The sequence below is a fragment of the Nicotiana tabacum genome, chromosome 22, assembly GCF_000715075.1.
Source record: "Nicotiana tabacum cultivar K326 chromosome 22, ASM71507v2, whole genome shotgun sequence".
NCBI classification, from domain to species: domain Eukaryota; kingdom Viridiplantae; phylum Streptophyta; class Magnoliopsida; order Solanales; family Solanaceae; genus Nicotiana; species Nicotiana tabacum.
The window spans coordinates 203,568,509-203,590,790 of NC_134101.1; the positions used below are offsets into that span (position 1 = coordinate 203,568,509).

The window sequence follows — 22,282 nt, forward strand, 5'->3', positions numbered from 1 at the left end:
TGGGCTGTAGGAGCCCATCCGGAGTCTGTGCACACCCCCAGTGAGCGCCGTCGACGATAAATAAATATGGATGGCTCAGGCTGCACACCGCAGTGGGTACTCGAATGTACCATCATATACATTGCATTCATGCATTTGTTCATTATTTGTTATTGTGATATTTCTGGAGATATTTATCTGCTTTTGCTGGTGCTATTTGATCCTTGAGTGTTGGGGCCCGAGTGGCTGACCAGGAATGAAGATATTGCTCGAGGGGCGGGTTTCTGTGCATAGTGACACTGATGGCTGGAATTATTTTGTAACTGTTAAAAAGATTATTTTCAAAAGAGGTTTAAAACTCAGTCAGATATTTTATAAAGGATTTTCATGGAATTACTGTTTTCAAAAAGGGTTGTACCTTCTTAGATAGCATGATGAAGTGTTCTTACGTGATTTCTTATCGCTCAATTATTATTTACTCTTATTACCACTGAGTTGGAAGTACTCACTTTACTCCCTGCACCTCGCGTGCAGTTGCAGGTACTGTTCACGCGGTAGCAGGTGATTAGCGGACTGAAGGTATACTATTATAGCTGAGTAAGGTGACCGTCAACGTCCACGGCACCGTATTTCTTCATTGATTCTAAATTCCATTCTGTATATTGCTGGTCTTGTATTAGTATTTAGATCTTTAGATACTCGTGGCTTGTGACACCCCGATTTCGGGCTGAGTCGGGATGGTTTCCATTATTCTATCATGTTTACTTCACACTTGTGATTATATTATCTGCGAATTAGACTTATTCCTGCTAAGTAATTATAAAGAGATGTATTGTTTCGTTGTTGGTTGGCCTTGTCCCCACGAGAGGCGCCATCACGACCTTGGGTCGTGGCATGATCCTACTGTGGTCGAGCGCCTATGAGCAAGCCTAGTTGGTCGAGATACAAAGTTGAGTACGGCCGAGCGCCTATGATTGAGCCTACTACGGCAGAACAGTTATATATATATACATATACCGAGCCTTATAGGACCGGACACCTATTTTACTTACTATATTAAGAGAGTTGAGTCAGTATCAGCAGGTAAGCATTGTGATGACTCGGCCAGTCGTCTCATGAGTTACCGCTCCTTTTCCCCCATTTCTGCTTCTTTATGCTTTATTATCCATGTTTTGTGGTATCGGGTTGGTCAGATCGAGTTCGGAAGTATTTTTGGTAAGGTTTGAGACATAGTCTCTTTTAAGGAAGTTTAAGTTGGAAAAGTCAACAAGAAGTTGACTTTTGTGTTAGAGGGCTCGGATGTGAGTTCCGATGGTTTGTTTAGCTTCGGGAGGTGATTTATGGCTTAGGAGTGTGATCGGAATGGGTTTTAGAGGTTTGGAGTGTATTTAGGCTTGAATTGGCAAAGTTGATATTTTGGCGATTTCGGGTTGACAGGCGAGATTTTGATATAAGGTTCGGAATGGAATTCCGAGAGTTGTAGTAGCTTCATTGTGTCATTTGGGATGTGTGTGCAAAATTTCAGGTCATTCAGACGTGGTTTGGTTGGGTTTTTTATCAAAAGCGTATTTCGGAAGATTTTAGAAACTTAGGCTTGAATCCGATGTATTTTTGGTGATTTGATGTTGTTTGAGGTGTTTCGAAGATTGGTACAAGTTTGAATGAGGTTTTAAGATATGTTGGTGCCTTTGGTCGAGGTCCCGGGAGCCTCGGGTGAGTTTCGGGTGGTTATTCGGATCATTTTGAAATTAAGAAGATTGCAGAAATTGCAGGTTCATATGTTGCAGAAATTTGCCCTTCGCGATCGCGAGGGGAGTCCTGCAATCGTGTAGGAGGTTTTGAGGAAGCTGTCTATTTTTTCTTCGTGTTCGTGAAGAGAGGCTCACGATCGCATAGTATGGGAAAGTGGTTCATCGCGAACGCGGGAAGGTAGTCGCGTTCGCATAGAGTTAACTGGACCTGAGTCTTGGATGGATCTTTATGCATCGCGAACGCGGAGGTGTGTCCATGATCGCGTAGTGTAAAGTCGCCTGGGCATCGCGTTCGCGTAGGCTGTATCGCGTTCGCATAGAGAAAAAATTGAGGAAGCTGAGTTTCGTGCTTCGCGATCGCGAAGGTTCTTCTGTGATCGCGATGAAGAAAATATGCCTGGTTAGAAATGTTTTTAAACTCGTCTTGTCCACGAGGATTGGATTTATTTCCTCCATAGTTGGCCATTTTGGGAGATTTTTGAAGGAGATTGAAGAGGGATTTAAGGGGAATCGTTGGGAGGTAAGATTCTTGGACTAAAAACTCGATTATTATGTGAATTTCACCTAGAAAATCATAAAAACTAAGCCTAAAATTGAAGAACTAGGGCTTGAGAAATTGGACTTTTGATTTGGGATTTGAAGAACAATTTGGGGTCAGATTTGAGAACTTTTGATATGTATGAACTCGTGGGGAGATAAGGGATCAATTGATGTGAAAATTTCTGAATTTCGAGACCTGGGACCGGGGGTCGGATTTTGGTAATTTCGAGATTTGTGTTATTTATTGATTGTTTTCGCTTGGGCTTGGCATATTTTGACATCCTCATTCTGATTCTGGATAGATTCGACGCGAGTGGAGGCCGATTCGAGGGGCAAGGGCATCGCAGAGTAGTATTTTCATCGGTTTGAGGTAAGTAACCATTGTAAATCTAGAACTAAGGGTACAAAACCTCGGTATTTGACTTGTTTTGATAAAAGCGGTGGCGCACATGCTAGGTGACGAGCTTGTGGGCGCGCACCGGTAGGGATTGTGACTTGGTCCGTCCTGTAGTGACAATTATGCCGCGTATTTGATTTGGAAATATTATGTTATCCCGTATTTTGGATATTTATATTGTATTATGGGTTGTATGTCATGTTTGGGGCCTTGTGCCGACCTGTAGCAACCCTTAGAGGCATTTTGACTATTTTCCTCACTTTATTTGCTAGAAGCAAACTCTCAGTCATGTTTTACCTGCTTAAATGTTTAAAACTGGTTTTACTACTCTACTCTTAATTGTGAGGACTGTTTGGGCTGAGTTCCCTAATTTCCATTGCTGTGCTCGAGAGGCTGTGAGGTTAAAGAATGAGAGAGGTCAAGAACCCAAATTATGAGGATATTTATATATATATATATATATATATATATATATATATATGGATCGGACTGCACGCCGTAGCGATACTTATATGGATCGGGCTACACGCCGCAGCGATATATATATTGGATCGGGCTGCACGCCACAGCGATATGATGCTTGGGCTGTAGGAGCCCCTCCGGAGTCTGCACACCCCCAGTGAGCATAGTCAACTATAAATATATGGATCAGGCTGCATGCCGCAGCAGTTACTATGATTTCTATTATTATGAGATATAAATGAGCTGAGTGCTGAAAGTGAGTACTGAGTGACGAGAGTTGAGTCATGAGTGACTTAGAGGATTCCCGGGGGGCCATATTTCGAGTAATTCCTTGCCCGAGGGGCCCTATTATGATGTCTCCACTGTTTTCACTCTTCTTCTAAAAAAGCCTCTGTTGGATATATTGCTAAGTAACTGATTTCAATGTTTTAAATTGAAAATGATAATTTTTATGACAGAACTGATTTAAAGTTATATGTTTTTGAACTGCTCGCCATTGCTTTCAGTCCATTATTTACTTTAGTTACTTACTGAGTTGGCGTGCCCACATTACTCCCTGCACCTTGTTTGCAGATCCACGTGCCCGAGCGGCCGAGTGAGCATCTTCAGCTAATTAAGTGTCTGTCAGGGATTTTGAGGTAGTTGCATGTCGTTCGCAGCCCTGTTTTCTCCCTTCTATCTTATTATTTTTTTTTGCATTTCCTAGACTATTGATGTATTAGGTGTTCAGATTTGTATTAGAGGCTCTAGACCCGTGACACCAGATCAGTTTGGGCTCTGTAGTTTATTGTTATTTTGACTTTCTGCATATCTTTTGCTGCCTTAACGTTTATAATGAATTTGGTATCTAAAACTTGCGCTAGAAAATGGCTTAATGTTATTATAAAGAGGGTTGTGGTTATTGATTAGTTGGCTTGCCTAGTAGTGTGATAGGCGCCATCACGGCCGGTATTTGGGGTCGTGACAAGCATATCTTCAGATTATCTTTGACTTCCAACTACTTGCAGTTATTATATTACCAGTTCAGTTTCAGCTTTTAGTATACTGCCCTACATACTCTGTACATTATTTCGTATTGACGTCCTTTTATTGGGGATGCTGTGTTTCATGCCCATAGATATAGACAATCAGTTTGACGATCCCTCATAGTAGATGAGATTGGCATTCAGCAAAGGATCGGTAAGACTCCACCTTATTCGGAGTGCAGCCGAGTCTATGAGTTATCATGTCAGAGTTTTACTACATGATGCGCCGGAGAATTTGGCACATTCAATACAAATTTCTTAGATTTTAGCTTGTTTTAAATGCAATTATCTTTTATACTTATGTAATTTTAGTGTGTTTGCAGTGTATGAGGTTAAAGGACTTAAGAGCATGGAAATGAAATGAAAAGGCCACAAAAAGACAAGAAAAGAGCAAAATGCATCCCAAATATGGAAATGCGGACCGCAAATCTAGCATGCGAGCCGCATAATGCACAAGGAAATCGAAAACCACAATAGTTTGTTGGTCAAAGTCCAGTGCAAGAAATACGATCCAATCTGCGATCGTATAACAGGTTTGCAGGCCGCATAATGGACCGCAAACTTGTTATGAAAGTTGCTGAAGGTAGAAAATGCGACGCGAAATGCTATCGCATATCTACAATGCGGACCGCATAACACGAATGTGATGAAGTACTGGAAATTAGGGTTTGAAGATGCGATGGCTATGTCAAGAATGAGGACCGCGTGTCTGTTATACGACAGATATGCGGTCGCATAATTAACCTGAAAGGGTATTTTTGTCCCGAGTTTTGACCCACTATAAATAGATTTATTGAGGTTTTGTGAGGGCATCTTGTCTGATTTTTGGACTACAGTCCAAGGCTTTATTACTCCTATCTGTTGGAAGATTTTGAAGGAAGAATCTTGCACTTTGTAAGCGTTATGGCATTAAATATTCTCATCCTTTTGTATTTTAGTATGTATAGCTAACTTTAAATACTAAGGTTAAGGACCCTAAATGGGTGTTATGTTAATGGGTGTTGAACATTGAATATATGTATAATGGTGGGTTGATATTTATTTACTTCTCATTCTTCATTTATTGTTGGTGGTTGCAAACATTAACAAGTGCCATTAAATTTTTACTTTGCTTGGGAAAGTGGGTTAGAATTTGGTAGAAATAAATATCAAAGACTCAAGGCTTTAAACCTTATTTAATAGAATCGCTTAGGAATAAGTGGGTTTTATTTGGCATATATTGATTGTTCTTAATTGCAACTCTTTTATATTTGGAAAAATCATTAAGAGAAAATACTACCCAACTATTGGAAAATATTGGGTGTTCATTAAGAAATCATTTGCATATCAAAAGAACCTTCCATTAGAAATATATCATATTAACACCGATAGCATTACACTTCATTGAAGGGAACACAACCTTGGTTTATTTAATCAAATTAATTACATTCTCGATATCACAATTAGTTATTTCTTCAAATCACAATCATACCATACTCTTGTTACAATTAACCGGATAGAATGACGACTTAAGTCAAGTGACACACTAATCGAGTAACCTTTTCACACCTATTCCCTGTGAGATTCGACGCCAACCTTGTTGGGTTATAATATTTGACACCGACCGCCTTACACTATTTAATTAAAGTGTAATTTGAGTGTATCAAATTTTGGTGCCGTTGCCGGGGAATACAATTTTGAAATTACTAATTAATGTGTGCTTTACTTTACGTCTTATTCTATTCCATCACACTTTGCTTGTTTTGCTTGGTGTTGATAGGAAAACATGGCCGAATATGAAGAAGAAATGGAGGCGGAAATGGAAGAAAATCTTTTTGCGGACATAGAGGAGTACATTGAGGATACAAATGCTATTGTACCTCCGGTCGTTGGCGCTGCAACTTTCAAGGTGGAACATGGTTTAATCCGTATGCTCAAAGCGGATGGGTTTTTCAGGAATTCCATTGATGATGATCCGACACAATATCTTAGAAACTTCTTAGGTGTGTGTGCGATGCACAAGCAAAACAACATCACTGTTGATGCCTAAGGTTGAGGTGCTTCAAGTACTCACTAGTTGGGGATGCAAGGAAATGGATTCAAAATCTGCCACCAAACTCCATTCATTTTTGGCCCGAAGTTATCTAAGCATTCTTAGCTAAATGGTTCCCGCAAAGTAAGAAATCTGAGCTCCGGGATAAAATCTTCCTTTTCAAGCAATTACCAGGAGAACATCTACATGAGGCATGGGATCGATTCAAGTTATATTTGGTGAGGTCTCCCAATCATGGTTTTCCGAATTCGATCTTGCTAGAAAAATTCTACATGGGTTTAGATCCGATGAACCAATTTATAGCCAAGAATGCAGCTGACGGATCTTTATGGACAAGACATTCACAAGGATCACACAAATCCTTACCAAAATGGCACAACATAATCAAGCTTGGCACTTCGAGGACACCACAGGTGGAATTGCATATGGTTCTCCATCCTTGACCAACCTAATTAAGGAGAATCAAGAGAGAGATCAAGTAATTGCAGGGCTTGCCACAAATGTCAATGTGTTGACAAAAATGTTCACGGAAAGCCAAACAAAGAAGGTGAATGTGGTGGAGGATGTGCAACCCATATCAAATGAAGATTTTGAGGAAGCAAACTACATTCACAAATCTCAAGGAGGGTATCAAAGGCAACAATACCAAGGTCAAGGACAACAAAATCAATGGAGGCCTAACCCCCAAGGGCAAGGCAACCAACAATGGCAAAATGACTAAGGTGGCTGAAATCAAGGAAATTGGAATAACAACAACAACTTCTCAAATCGGAGTTCAAATCCTTATGTTCCTCTAAAGGTTCAATATGCAAATCAAGGTTCCTCAAGTGATTCCAAGTTGGAATGCATGCTTGAACGGGTATTGCAAAATCAAGAGAAGTCCAACACTTCTATGAGGAATATGACCGAGTTTGTTGGCTCTCATACTGCATCCATTCAAACCTGGAGATGCAAATGAGAGACCTCTTTAGGGAACAAAATCTAAAGCAAAAGGTAGCACTCCCTAGTGACACAATTGCGAACCCAAGGGGTAGTGGGAGTGGTCCAACTTCTCATATCATGGCAATTACTACTCGGAGTGGGAAGGTACTACAAGGAGAGGGTGAACAAGTGGTTGAAGTAGAAGAATCCGAACAAGGGGTTGAGGTTGAAGAGCCAAGTGTTGTCGAAGTTGAAAAGATTCCGGAAGATTTGCAAGTGCAAAAAGAGAACCGGGAAGAGGTAAAGGAAAAGGTAAAAGAGATACCAAAAGCTCTCCCACCTAGCTCTCCCACCTATTCCTAGGCCTCCTCCTCCATTCCCTCAAAAACTTTCTAGGAAGGTTGATGATAGCAAACTCAAAAAGTTCTATGACATTCTCAAGCAATTATCGGTGAATATTCCATTTGTGGAAGCATTTCAAGAGATGTCGGGGTTTGCTAAATATTTGAAAGATTTGATCACAAAGAAGAGAACCACCAAGAATGAAGTGGTGAACGTGACTCACCAGGTTAGTTCCATCATTGCAACATCCACCGTTCAAAATAAAGAAGATCCGGGAGCTTTCACCATTCCATGTACTATCGGGGCACGTGATTTTGCAAGAGGCCTTTGTGATAATGTGGCTAGCATCAATTTAATGCCTCTTGCCATTTATAAGCAAGTCAGGTTAGGTATGCCAAGGCCCACAAGTATGAGATTGCAAATGGCCGATCGTTCCATAGAAAGACCGGTAGGAATTGTTGATGATGTGCTTGTTAAAGTGGGAAAGTTTCATTTACCCGCCGATTTTGTAATCCTTGATTGTGCGGTTGACAAAGAGATCCCTATCATTTTGGGGAGACCATTCCTTGCCACGGGAAGAGCACTAATGGATTCGGAAAGGAATGAGATCAAATTCAATGTGAATGATGAAGAGGTTACATTCCAAGCAAGCAAGGGTATGAAACTACCACATGAGTATGAAAGCATCTCGATGATTGATGTTGTTGATGAAGTAGAAGATGCGGTTGAAATGAAAATGGAAAAACAATGCCTCGGCAAGGCATTGGCGGCTATTTTGGTAAACTTCGATGGTGAAGATATGGAGGGGTACATAGAATCAGTCAATGCATTGGAGGGACTTGGGTCCTATTCTTATGCTTCGAAGAAGCTATCTATCGACTTGGAGAATAGAGCTACTCCACTTGCAAAGCCTTCTATTATTGAGCCACCGTAACTAGAGCTCAAACCACTTCCACCACACTTGAGGTATAAGTTTCTTGGCTCAAATGATACTTTACCCGTAATCGTTTCTTATTTGTTGAATGATGTGTAGGTAGAACAATTGTTGGATGTCTTGAAGGAGCATAGGAAAGCTATTGGATGGACAATTGCGGACATCCGAGGTATTCCCCCTGGAATTTGCGAGCACAAGATCCAATTGGAGAGTGAGACGAAACCATGTATGGAACACCAACGACAATTGAACCCTTCCATGCAAGAGGTGGTAAAGAAAGAAATCATCAAGTGGCTGGATTTTGGGGTAGTCTACCCCATTGCCGATAGTTCTTGGGTGAGCCCGGTGCAATGTCTGCCGAAAAAGGGAGGCATGACCGTAATTGAAAATGATAAAAATGAGCTCATCCCAACAAGAACGGTGACCGGATGGAGGGTGTGTATGGATTATCGGAAGCTCAACAGTGCCACATGTAAAAACCATTTCCCTATGCCTTTTATTGATTAAATGCTTGATCGGCTAGCGGGAAGGTCATACTATTGCTTCCTTGATGGACATTCCGGTTACAACCAAATCAACATATCATTGGAGGACCAAGAGAAGACAACATTCACTTGTCCTTATGGAACTTTTGCCTTTAGCCAAATGCTGTTTGGTTTGTGCAAAGCTCCGGCTACTTTTCAAAGATGCATGATGTACATCTTCTCCTACATGGTGGAGGACTTTCTAGAGGTTTTCATGGACGATTTTTTGCGGTGGTAGGTGACTCTTTGAGCATTGTCTTAACAATCTTGGACAAGTGCTCAAGAGATGTGAGGATACCAACCTTGTGCTCAACTAGGAGAAATGCCATTTCATGGTGGATGAAAGCATTGTATTGGGGCATAAAATTTTGAAACATGGCATAGAGGTTGACCGGGCAAAGATCGAGATCATTTCCAAGCTTCCTCCACCTACCTCAGTTAAAAGTGTTCGAAGTTTCTTGGGGCATGCCGGATTTTATAGGAATTTCATCAAGGATTTCTCTAAGATTGCAAATCCTATGTGCAAACTCCTTGAGAAAGATGCAAAATTTTTGTTTGACGAGAAATGCCTCAAAGCCGTTGAGGAATTGAAGCAAAAGCTCACCACGGCACCTATTATTGTCACACCCGATTGGTCTCTTACCTTCGAGCTCATGTGTGATGCCAGTGGTGTAGCTATTGGAGCAATGCTTGGCCAACGTCACAATAAGGTTACACACTGACAGAGCAAGAACTTTTTGCCATTGTCTATGCCTTTAAGAAATTCCGGGCTTACTTGTTAGGATCCAAGGTGATAGTGTACATAGACCATGCTGCTCTTCGCTACCTCATGGCAAAGAAGGATGCAAAACCTAGATTAATTCGGTGGGTCTTGTTGTTGCAAGAATTTGACTTGGAGGTCAAGGATCGCAATGGAACGCAAAATCAAGTAGCGGATCATTTATCAAGGCTTGAAGAGGCAGGGAGACCAAAGGAAGATCTTGATATCAATGATGCTTTCCCGGATGAACACCTATTGGCATTATCTAGCACTTTTGCTCCTTGGTATGCCGATATTTCTAACTACTTGATTACTGACCTTATTTAGGAGGGATTGGAATCTTATCAAAAAAGAAGTTTTTGAGAGATTGCCGGCAATACTATTGGGAAGAACCATTCTTGTTTCGGGTTTGTGCTGACAACATCATTAGAAGGTGTGTCCCAAAAGAAGAGATTATGCCAATTCTAAAGGCATGCCATGACTCACCGGTTGGGGGTCATCATGGGGGAAATCGAACGGCAGCTAAGGTGCTTGAATGTGGTTATTATTGGCCATCGATCTATCATGATTCCAATCAAATGGTAAAGGCTTGTGACTAATGCCAAAGTCAAGGATCAAAATCCAAGAGGCACGAAATGCCAATGCATGTTGTGACGGAGATAGAAATCTTCGACGAGTGGGGAATTGATTTTATGGGTCCCTTTGTAAGCTCTTGTAGGATGAAATATATCTTGGTGGTTGTGGACTATGTGTCCAAATGGGTTGAAGCAATTTCCTTACCAAACAACGAGGCAAGGAGTGTGACCACATTCTTAAAGAAAAACATATTCACCCGATTTGGCACTCCTAGAGCCATTCTTAGTGATGGTGGGTCTCATTTTTGTAACAAGGCTTTCATTGGGCTACTAGAGAAATATGGCGTCAAGCATAAGGTGGCCACACCTTATCATCCTCAATCAAGTGGCCAAGTTAAAGTTTTCAACCAGGAGATAAAGAACAATCTAGCAAAGACTGTTAATGCAAATAGGACCGATTGGTCAAGGAAGATAGATGACGCATTGTGGGCATATCGCACGGCGTACAAAACTCCTATTGGAACTTCCCTTATCGGTTAGTCTTCGGCAAGCCTTTTCATCTACCCGTAGAACTGGAGCACATCCATATAGGCTTTAAAAAGGTTGAACTTGGACTGGGCTGAAGCTGCAAATTTGAGGTTAACGCAACTTAATGAAATGGAGGAATTCCGGTTCCATGCATATGAAAGTGTAGTTGTGTACAAAGAAAGGATGAAGTTTGTCCACGACAAAAAGATCTTGAAAATGGAGTTCAAGTCAGGTCACTTGGTTTTGCTCTTCAACTCAAGGCTCAAATTATTTCCGGGCAAGCTCAAATAGAAATGGTCTGGTCTGTTCAAGGGTCAATGTCTCTCCTTTTGGAGCTGTGGAATTAGAATCGGAGGATGGGCTCCGAACCTTCAAAGTGAATGGCCAGCGAGTCAAGCACTACTTGGGCATAGATGGAGAAAAATATTTGGTAGAGCAGTTGGCTCTCAAAGATGGTCTGTGCCAGACCAATGAGTGAATCCAAAGGAACGCCAACTTCGTCGTGCCGCGACGTTAAATCAAGCGCTTCATGGGAGGCAACCCATGTGTGGTAACACCCTTTTTGTCCTTTAAATTTTTAATTTTGTTAGGTAGATTTAATTGATCAATCTAAAGTGTGTGTTAGAGTGCAGGGGATTCAAAATATCACAACACTGGGTAAGATCATGTGAAAGGGAAGAAAAATCACCTTGGGAAATTTGCTACACGAATGTGGTCGCATTTTCACTATGCGGACCACATTGTGGTTGCAAATCCAGATAGTGTGTTTGGCAAAAATTGGTGGCAAGAATGCAGCCAGGATGTGCACTTTGCGGACCGCATTTCCACTATGCGATCACATAGTGCACCGCATTTTTGGCCTTCCAGCAACTCACATTGAATCCACCGTATAACACTTATGCAGTCATATAGTGTGTTATGTGGTGCCTTCCCCATCGCAAATCTCTCAGGTACGTCCTTCGCATCTCTTCAACATTCACGCAATTTCAAAACAAAAAAAAGGAATTTTTTTTATCAAAAAGAAAGAAAACAAAACGAAAAAAAAAGAGAAAGAAAGGAGAAGGCAAAACGGCTAGTGAATCCACAACGTAAGGCAACACCTATGCAATCATCCCCCAAGTGTGCTCATTAATCCGTCTCTGGTATGTTTTCCTTGTCCCAATTTCATCCTTGCAAACTTTAGTTTTACATCTGTTTTTGTTTCTCCTGTTTCTATTTCCCGTTTTCTTTTTCTTTTGTTTTAATTGGGTACATGTTCGTACTGTGATGGTATTCTTGGTTAGGTAGTAAATTTGGGGTGATGGGTAGCAAAAACTAGTTCCTCCATTGTTGAGGGTTGAATTTTAAGGTTGAGAACGATGGGTTTTGCGGATCGCATAATCAAATTGCGGTCTGTATTTCTGCCGCAAAAGCGAACCCTAGCTGGCTGAAGAAGATGACAAAATACGGTGACTTTGCGATCGCATACTTGATATGCGGACCGTAAAGTCACCGCATACTAAGACGGTTTACCTAGTTTTGTAGCATGTTGTTTGCGGCCAAATTGCGATCGTATATCCATTTTGTGATTTTGTTTTCTGAGCAATCAAGTATGCAATGCTTATGCGAACCACATAATTTTTTATGCGATCGCATAACCCATCGCACACTTAGATCATTTCAATAGTCTGAGAGTTTGCGATAAGTTTGTGGTCCATATAGTGGTTATGCGATCGCATAACCTGTCGCATACTTAAATTTATTTTAGTTTTTCTGTTTTCTTTTCGTTGTTGCCTACCATGTTTCTCACATTTCACTTCTTTGCAAATATGGCTCCCAAAAAACATACAGCCTCTGCCCAAAAAAGGCCTCCTCCAATCGTCAAGCATCACAAGCAAAACGTTCACGACCGGTCCCTAATGTTACACTTCCCTCCTAGTCTGATAAGGAGGAGACCTTGCCCTCAGTTGACCTACAAGCTGAGGCAAGAAGGAAAAGCGGAGATGACTTCCAGCTCAGATTTGGGGTCGGAGGGTCCAGGGTGCTATATAGAGAAGGGCTAACCAAACGGAAAATTTTGGCCAAAAAACAACTGATTTTGAATGGGATACAAAAGCAGTAGCCCCACATATGGGAGAACATCAAAGAAAGAAAATAGGAGTGCTTCACTGAGCTGCCTGATGACTATAATGAAACTCTTATCCGTGAGTTTTATGCCTCGTATGGAGCCTCCAGAACTACTCACCACAAGCACAACAGGGTTTTCTGTGACACTGTATTGATTCGGGGGAAGAGTGTGTTTTGCAGCAGTGAGACAATCAATGAGCTTTACTTCCCTGGCTGGAGACCGAGCATAGCTGAATATGACGCCAAATGGGCAAACCGAGAAAATGAGCGTAGTTGGATAGCTTCTGTGATATCCAAGGGGACCCCTGCTTGGATCAACCCTGTGCACAAAATATTCAAGGAGGATCTCACACGATAGGGTAGATTTTGGCTTAGCTTTGTCACCTCTCATCTTATACCATCCAGAAATTAGACTAACATAGGCATTGAGAAAGCTCTTCTCATTGCATGTATTATGGAGGGAATCAAGATTGATGTGGGTGCTCTTATCTTCCGAGAGATAGGGATCCGGCAAAGCAGCAAGCCACTTCACTTCCATATCCCTGCTTGATCACAGCCCTCTATAAGGTTGTGAAAGTCCCTACCATGCCACACACTGACAAGATAGGGAAGGCACTAAGGATATTGATATCACGTGCATTAATGATGATGTTGCTCCCCCAGAGGTTCAGACTCAAGCTCCAATTAATATGGAGCCCTCAGATTCCCATATACATGTGTCCTCTCAGGCTACAGCTGCATCCACTTTAACTTCACAGCCCACCTCTCAGTCCACCATTGCTCAGCCTTCTGCTACACTGCCAGCCATCTCGAGGCTTGCTCTCTTAGCTCAGCATGCCAATGCTAAGGTAGACCACCTTCTAAAGAACTTGCCCACCCTCATCTGGAAGGCTTTAGCTCCTATACAGTCCTCAGAGACAGCACTCCAACAACAACAAACATCTTATGGGGATCTCCTACAACAACTTAAGGTGCGGGTTGGGAAGATAGAGCGGGGTGAGGTTAGTGACTTTCCAAAGCTCCAGGAGGAAGTTGCCACTATGAATATTGAACTCCACAAGATACGGTCTCTGGAATTTAATCTATTATCCTTCCTACCCAAAGAAGGTGAGCAGAGAGCAGACACAGCAGTACCTGGCCTGGATCTTGACTTCTCTACTCTGATGACAGACAGTGAACCTCATATTGTTGGGGCTTCCCAGCCCCAACTCCCCCTGCATGTATTGACATTCCTTCTGAGGAGGATTCCGGACATTCTATAGAGTCCGAAGGTGGGGAGGCAGACGAGGGAGAGACTGAGGAGGATTCTTGGTCCGAGGAGGATGATGGCGCTCAGGAGAAGGGCAAGTAGATTGTTGCCTCTACAGTTGAGAATGAAGAACAAGTAGAAATTCAGGTGGCAATCGCATATTCGCTAGCAGACATGGTCGCCCCAGCAGATCCATCGACCACTCAACCATCAACGGACGAGGCTAGCAGCTCATAGGCCCCAGCTCTAGCATTGGGTCAACTAGAGATCCCTTCTCCATCAGTGGAGGTCATTCCTCAGGCCGAGATCTCGTCGATCCCAACTTCAGCATCCGAGGGTGACCCCACCATCATGCAGTCGGCTTCCGACTCCCTTAGCGCTTAGTCCACCTCAGGGAGCCCCTAAACTCTATTTTACATTCTTATGCATTGGGGACAATGCATGGTTTTTAGTTGGGGGTGGGATAGCCTTGTATAAATTTTTGTGAATCCAATATTGTACATGTTGATGCTTTTATGCTATATAAGCAAACTTCTGTATATATCTGTGTTTTGTGAGTCTGCATATATTGGTGTTGTGGGGTTTTAGTACATAAGTAATCTTTGTATATAAAAAATTTAAACAAAAACAAGTAGATAGTTGTATGTTCATCTTTAGTAATTAGCAATGAATTCCCTTGATTTTTCTTCACCGGGTTCTTTTCCAAGAGTGTAATAGTAGAACCAGGACAGTAGAAGAAAACATGTTGACCGATTTGGTGTATTTGTCTAGTTTCAAGCATGTGTATCTGTATATAGCATATACCCTTCCATTAATATAAAACAAAATATCAACTATGTGAACTTGAGGCTCGCTTTGTGACTCTATGTCTACCTAGAGTTATACTTGTATATATGATGAAAGTTTTGAGTTGCCAAGTGCTGATTCGAGGGCTAAAAACTATGTTGAGCAAAACAGTTCGTGTGCCATGTGTGTGAGTCTTTGTGTAAATAATTCTTGTGTTTACTTCTGTCATCTAGAACTTTCCCGGTTGGTTTTTCGATGCTTATAATAATTACATTTGGTTGGAGAAATGACCTTAGGTCGTCTTTGTAATTTTGGAAAATCAGTTAGTCTTTCAAGCCACCCATTGTACAGATAGTATCACTAGTCACCCCACTTGAGCCTTTAACCTTTTCTTTGGCTACCTCATTACAAACCTTTCCCTTTTTGTAAAATAATTCCCTCTTTTGAACTTGTCCCTCCTTGAACAATGAGAATAAGGCTAAATGCCTAAGTTGGGGGTGTGGTATCAAGCCAGAAATTGGTAAGGTTGTGCAGTGAGTGTAGGAAAGTGTACCTCAAAGTGTGAAACTACTCAAGCTCCAAAAGCAAAATAAAAAAATGTATATAGAAAAAAACAAAAAACAAATTTGCAAGAGAAAAGAAGAAAAAGAAAAGAAAAAAAAAGAGTTGCGAGTATATATACATATGGAGTCTTGAAGAGGTAGTTGAGGTGGCTCAATGTTGGAAACGTAGAAGCTAATGAGGGCTATGTGGTTTGAAAAGAAGCAAAGAGCAACAAGAAAGAAAAATGTGAGTAGTGTTCAACGAGGGTGTAGTCACTTGTACCCAAATGCTTATCCGACCCTTCCCTAAACCTTCATTACAAGTTTAAAAAGTCCTTATGGGATCTCCAACCGAACGTTCTTAGAATAAAGAGATAAATTAAAATAAGGGCAAGCCTATGGTGTAACGACCTGACCGATCATTTTGGGCTTTTGCACTTTGATCGCCAATTCTCAGGCATGACTTGCCTCGTGTGATGTATTATGACTTATGTAAATTGTTGGTTTTGGTTTTCAGGGTAATCGGAATGAATTTGGAAGAACAGTTCTCAGTTTAAAGCTTAAAATTTGAAAGGTTTGACCAAGAGTTGACTTGTTTGTATATGATCTCGGATCGGAGTTTTTATGATTTGGCTAGCTCCGGTAGGTGATTTGGGACTAAGAAGTGTGATCGGAATGCTTTTTGGAAGTTTGTGGAAGGTCTAGGCTTGAATTGGCGAAATTGAGATTTCGACGTTTTTCGGTCGATAGGTGAGATTTTTATATAGAGGTCGGAATGAAATTTCGGAAGTTGTAATAGTTCCGTTGGGTCATTTGGGATGTGTGTGTAAAATTTCAGATCATTTGGACGTGGTTTGGTTGGGTTTTTGATCAAAAGCATATTTCGGAAGATTTTAGAAAGTTTAGGCTTGAATCTGATGTGATTTGATAGATTTGATGTTGTTTGAGGTGTTTTGATGATTGGAGCAAGTTCGAATAAGGTATTGGGTTATCTTTGTGTTTTTGGTTGAGGTCCCGGGGGCCTCGGGATAATTTTGGATGGTTGTCGGAGAGGTTGAGATGTTTTGCAACTACTGTAGTTTTGCTGCTTCTGGTGTTTTTGCACCTGCGGTTTGGGGACCATAGGTGCACCGCTGCATGTGCGTTGGAAGGGCCGCAGAAGAGGACGAGGAGGAATTTGTCAGTGGCCGCAGAAGCGGTCAGGATAGCCGTATCTGTGGAGTCGCAGATGCAGAAGGTGTATCGCAGATGCGACTTTTGGGTTCTTAAGTGATTTTCGCAGAAGCGGAGGATTGAGCCGCAAATGCGGTACCGCAGAAGTGGTTGGAGAGTCGCAGAAGTTATTTCGTTTCGCGAGTTTGAGTTATTCCACCATTTTTGACTTCGGCTTGAGAGCTTTTGGACGATTTGGAAGAGGCATTTCAAGGGAACTTCGTTAAGGTAAGGATTTTGGACCTAAAACACATTTCTATGGTAGTATTTCATGGATGAAGACTGAAATTAAAGGAATTAGGCTAAAAATGGAGGATTAAGGCTTGAGTTTAAGAGGCCTTAAATTGAGGATTTAAGGGGTCATTTGGACTACGATTTTGGTATTCTTGATATGCATATACGCATGGGAAAATGAGGAATCTATTGCTGTAAAAATTTCTGAGTTTCGAGAAGTGGGCTCGGGGCTCGGGTTTTTGCTAATTTCGGGATTTGTGTTCTCTATTGATTGTCTTCGCTTGGGCTTTGATCCCTTAGCATATTTTGATGTCCTCGTTCTGATTTTGGATAGATTCGACGTGCGTGGAGGCCGATTCGAGGGGCAAAGGCATCGCAAGCTAGAGATTTAGCCGGTTCAAGGTGACTAATGATTGTAAATGATGTTCTGAGAGTTTGAAACCCCGGATTGCACATCGTAGTGCTATATTGAGGTGAGGCACATGCTTGATGACGAGCGTGGGGTCGTGTACTATTGGGGATTGTGACTTGGTCCACCCCGATTGATAATTTTACCGCGTATTTGACTGAAAACTATTTGCTATTATCATTATTTGGGCTGAATGCCATATTTGGGCCTAGTGCCAGCTATCTGAACCCTTCGGGGATTTTTGTTGATATTTCCTCACTGTTGACTTTATACTTGAGCTCAACTAGGTTATTTTCCACTATTTTCAAAACTCAGCCAAGTTTATTTTGCTTTAACACTTGAAATGATATTTCAAATAATATTTTGGGCTGAGCATCATGTTTTACTGTTGCCCGAGTGGCTTATGTGATTTTGACTGAGTAAGGCCGAGGGCATGTATTGTTAGGATACTTTTGGATCGGGCTGCATGTCGCAGCAGTGAGATACTGATTTGATTAAGAGGCCGAAGGCCTGAGATATGTACGCCACGAGGTGGCTTGTTGATTGATATGAGGTCGAGGGCCTAGATTTGATGCCACGAGATGGCTTGATATTGCGCTTGGGCCGTAAGGGGCCCTCCCGGAGTCTATACACCCCCAGTGAGCACGGGTACCCATTGTGATGTGAGATTGAGCCCGAGGGGCTGGCATTGTTCTGAGATTGAGCCCGAGGGCGGTTTGATGACATTGTGCTCGAGGGGCAAACCTTATGTACTTATCTTTTCTTATTTGCCTGCCATTTACCTGTTTAAACTGTGTATTTGTGCTCGAGGGGTGGATTTCTGTGCTTATCGACACTAATTGTTTTGCATTCATTTGCATATCTATTCAAAAGGTTATTTTCAAAGGAGTTTCAAACTAAGCTAAGATTTTTTAAGAGATTTTATAGCTTTACTGCTTTCTTACTGGTTTTAAACTGCTTCTATACAGTATCCTGATATGCTTTACATGATTCCTTACCATTCAGACTTTAGTTATGATTATTACTCACTGAGTTAGAGTACTCATTTTACTCCCTGCACCTTGTGTGAAGATTCAGGTATTTATACACCCGATAGCAGGTTTTGGCTGATCGGAGGCAGAGTCATCGGAGTTTAGCAAGGTAGCTGACGGCGTTCGCAACACTGCTTTTCTCGGAGGCAGAGGCAGAGTCAAGGTTACATTGGGACTAATATACCGAACTAGATGAATTCCTCTCTATGCTTATAACTTAAATTGCTTTTGTAAGTTCCTAAGATCTTAAATGGCAAGGTAAATGTTGAAAATGGGAACAATGTGAAACGTGAGTTATGGAATGTGGTAATTGTGGCCCCAAGTGCCGATGAACTAATACATGTGAAACCAATGATTGAAGTGAGATGATTAACGGAGAATGGTAACGTCTCGGGGAGACGGCTTAGTCGATCGGACCGTGATCGGACGCCATGTTATACACACATGGTGGTAATGTATTGATAATTGAAACTGGAAAGTGAGAATGAAATAAGGGTAACGCCTTGGTAAGAGGCTTAGCCGATCGGGCCGTGATCGGACTCCTCTCAAGGAAGCGGTGGTAATGTGGATAATGATGCAACAATATGGAATGCCCCAATCTAAAATTTCAGAAACTATGTGAAAACTATGTGAACCTCTTATATTGTTAACATGGTACTTATTAAAGCTTTGTTGTCCTTATGATTTCTTTTTTACTCTTGTATGGTTGTTCTTTCTAACAGAATGGTGTTTAGTTATACATACTAGTACTATTCCATGGTACTAACGTCCTTTTTGCCGGGGGCGCTATATTTTTAAATGAATATAGGTGGCTCCATAGCGGATAGTGCCGATTGCGCGTAGCGGAGCATCCTCCTCTCAAAGTTTTGGTGAACCCCTTTCTCCTTCAAGGGGTTATGTTGTACATCTTTTGTTATAGATATCCACTTCTGAAGTATATCGGAGCCTTGTTGTCGGAGGTGTTATCATTTTCTTTTGTATCCTTAGAGGCTCCGTAGACGTTTGTGTGGGTTATGTACGGGTGTTGGATGGGTCCGTGAACTATGTTGTAATTATAAACTCCTGCTTTCTTCTAAACTATAACTGTATGAAATCTTAGAAACTTAACTACGGTTTAAGATTTGTGATATAAAAATGAACTAACAATGTTGAATGCTCGATTTTGCTATTATCTAAATAAACGAATGCATGGTTTCTTTAATCATATGGAGTTGGGTAGAAAGCGGTAATAAGGCTTGCTTAGTTAGGTTCATGCAATTGAGCATCGGTCGTGCCTCCCGAGGTTGGGGCGTGACATGCCAGTTGGAGTAGTTCAACTAGCTATTGTGCCACAGGCTGGTGATGGACATGATATGGCCCTCAAGGGTGTATTGAGATTTTACAAGTCGACCAAGCTCTTTCCAGTTCACTAAAGTGGTGCACCTTCTGAGGATCCCCAAGATTATCTTGACCGCTGCCATGAGGTGCTGCAGAACATGGGGATAGTGGAGATCAATGGGGGCAACATTGCTATGTTTCATATGATTGGTTCCGCCAAGAGATGGTGGAATGACTTTGTATTGACCAGACCAGCTGGGCCGCCTGCTTTTACTTGGGACCAGTTCTCTCAGATATTTCTTGAGAAGTTCCTTCCTGTCACCGAGAGAGGACTATTGCAGGCAGTTCGAGCATCTCCAGCAGGGCAGTATGACTGTTACTTAATACGAGACTCGTTTTTTGGATTTATACCATCATGCTATTCTTCTTCTTCCCAGCGAGAGAGAGAGAGAGGCTAAGGAGGTTTATTGAGGGACTTGCTCAGCCTATCAGATTGTAGATGGCTAAGGAGACAAGGATTGAGATTTCTTTTTAGATGGTTACCAATATTGCCAGGCGAGTCGAGATGGTTTTAGCTCAGGGGTCTGACAAGAGGCTGCATCACTCCGGTGGATTCAGTGGGGCCTCATGTGGAAGCTGAGGTACTTTTGGTAGAGGCCATCCTCCCAGGCCATTTCATTCCGCACTCCAGGCATCCTATGGTGCTTTAGGTGTCCATGGTCTTCATATGCACTATTCTGATTAGTTATCCTACAGTGCACCACCAGCTCCTATTAGTTCACCTTCGCTCCATAGTTTTTAGAGTGGTTACTCGGGCCGATAGGGTCAGTTCCAGGTTCATCAGTCACAGCAGCCGAGGTCGTATTATACTTGTGGTGATCCAAGTCACATTGCTATATTTTGCCCTCGTGGCTCAAGCAGTTCTCAACATCAGGGTTCTCGTGGCATGGTCACATCACCGGGGGCTTCACCACCCGCTTAGCCAGCTAAAGGTAGGGGTCAGGCAACCAAAGGTGGTGGTCAGGCCATTAGAGGTGTAGGTCAGGCTCCTAGAGGTGGAGTCCAACTAGCTAGGGGCCCTCATAGAGATGCAATCCATAGTTGTGAGGCCCAGCCCCGATATTAAACGTTTCCAGCCAAGCCTGAGGTTGAGTTTTTTGACGTCGTCATCACAGGTACGGTTTCAGTTTGCAGTTGAGATGCTTCAGTTTTATTTGATCTAAGTTCTGCTTATTCGTATGTGTCCTCCTATTTTGCTTCATATATGGTTAAGCCCCGTGATTCTTTGAGTACCCCCGTGTATGTGTCCACACCCGTGGGAGATGCTATTGTACTAGACCGCATTTACTATTCGTGTGTGGTTACCATTGGGAGTCTTGAGACTAGTATGGACCTTGTGCTTCTGTATATGGTAGACTTTGATGTTATACTGGGTATGGATTGGTTGTTACCTTATCATGTTATATTGGATTGTCACGCCAAGGTGGTGACCCTAGCCTTGCCAGGGTTGCCTCGATTAGAGTGGAGAGGGACCCCTAGTCATTCTACCTGTCGCGTCCCCTTTTTCTCGCAAAATCAGGTTTATGACATTTGGTTGGGACAACTCTTTCATTTTGGGAAATGGGTTTTGCAATTTTGAAGAGTCGCCACCTAACAATTTTAAGGTACGTTAGGGCACCTATGGGGTTCAACTTCAACTATGTTTGATAACCAGAGAGGGCTTGAAATTATCCCAAGGTGAAGGTGTTAGGCACCCCTCAGGATCCACTTGTGTGGTTCCCGGCCAGATGGTTTTGTGAATTTGTGCAATTAACAAGTAGACAAATAAGGCTCAAATAATAGGGGATTTTAAATTTAAATACACAAGTATTTTAAAATGATTAATGAAAGCAAGATTTTGAAAAGAGTTACAATCTAAGCATGCTGATGAATGTCAAGGAGGTCCTAGGTTTGTTTATAATATGGATCACATCAATGCAATACCCGGTAATCACTCCTCAAAAGAGGGGCTACAAGTGGTATTAGCGCATCGATCATCATATCCATATCTACCCTTCCCACCCCTTAAAGGTATTAGAGTGCGGATTGGTCTCGACCTCTATTGCGTGCTATTACGTGTCCCGTTCCTATCAGTCCCAAAGGAATTTTAGGACTACTATTCCTATAAGAGGGAGGATTTTAGGTTGACTCTTAGGTTTAAAGGTAAAAGGCTAAGGCGACATACAAAAACACCTAGGACTGCATTTAAAGGGGAAACATGTGAGCAATTAGAAGGCTCATATAAACCTCCGCAAATAATGCATATAAATAGCACGATTTAAACACAGTTAAGGTCTGAATTTTAAAAAATCCTAAAGCAGGGAATTTGAGTCAGAACCAGATTCATTATATAACTCAGATAAGAAGCCTGAATCAGGTCTGCCTGTTGGTTGTAGCAATTGATGTCCTATGAGCATGATATCTATAGTGATGCAGTAAAGCAGTGATTAATTTTGAACAGATGACCTGAGATCCTATTGGCATGCTTTCTAGCGGTATTACGTCAAGGCAATGTTTGAGAAACTTACTAAAGAAGTGGCAGATTAATTAACTAATCCGATTTAGAATAACAACATGAACTAGACGG

At 41.9% G+C, this 22,282-nt stretch overlaps 1 protein-coding gene and 1 non-coding gene across 2 annotated transcripts; one reads left to right on the forward strand and one right to left on the reverse strand.

Moving 5' to 3' along the window:
• Positions 1-6,320: 6,320 nt before the first annotated feature.
• On the reverse strand, positions 6,321-6,427 carry LOC142176880 (small nucleolar RNA R71). The gene has a single exon (XR_012705685.1). It is a non-coding gene; the product is annotated as a small nucleolar RNA R71 (small nucleolar RNA).
• A 3,875-nt stretch (positions 6,428-10,302) lies between these two features.
• Positions 10,303-11,248, forward strand: LOC142176232 (uncharacterized). The gene is made up of 4 exons (XM_075243354.1): positions 10,303-10,458; positions 10,558-10,777; positions 10,868-11,002; positions 11,118-11,248. Exons 1-4 carry the CDS (start codon positions 10,303-10,305, stop codon positions 11,246-11,248), a joined length of 642 nt encoding a protein of 213 aa, XP_075099455.1.
• The last annotated feature ends 11,034 nt before the right edge of the window (positions 11,249-22,282 follow it).

What these genes read in the sequence shown, in the direction of transcription:
- LOC142176232 (XM_075243354.1), top strand. Translation starts at nt 10,303, where the DNA reads ATGCCAATGCATGTTGTGACGGAGATAGAAATCTTCGACGAGTGGGGA. An exon ending in TATTGGAACTTCCCTTATCG is followed by an intron (nt 10,778 to 10,867) that starts GTTAGTCTTCGG and finishes ACTGGGCTGAAG; the next exon opens with CTGCAAATTTGAGGTTAACG. An exon ending in GAAAATGGAGTTCAAGTCAG is followed by an intron (nt 11,003 to 11,117) that starts GTCACTTGGTTT and finishes CTGTGGAATTAG; the next exon opens with AATCGGAGGATGGGCTCCGA.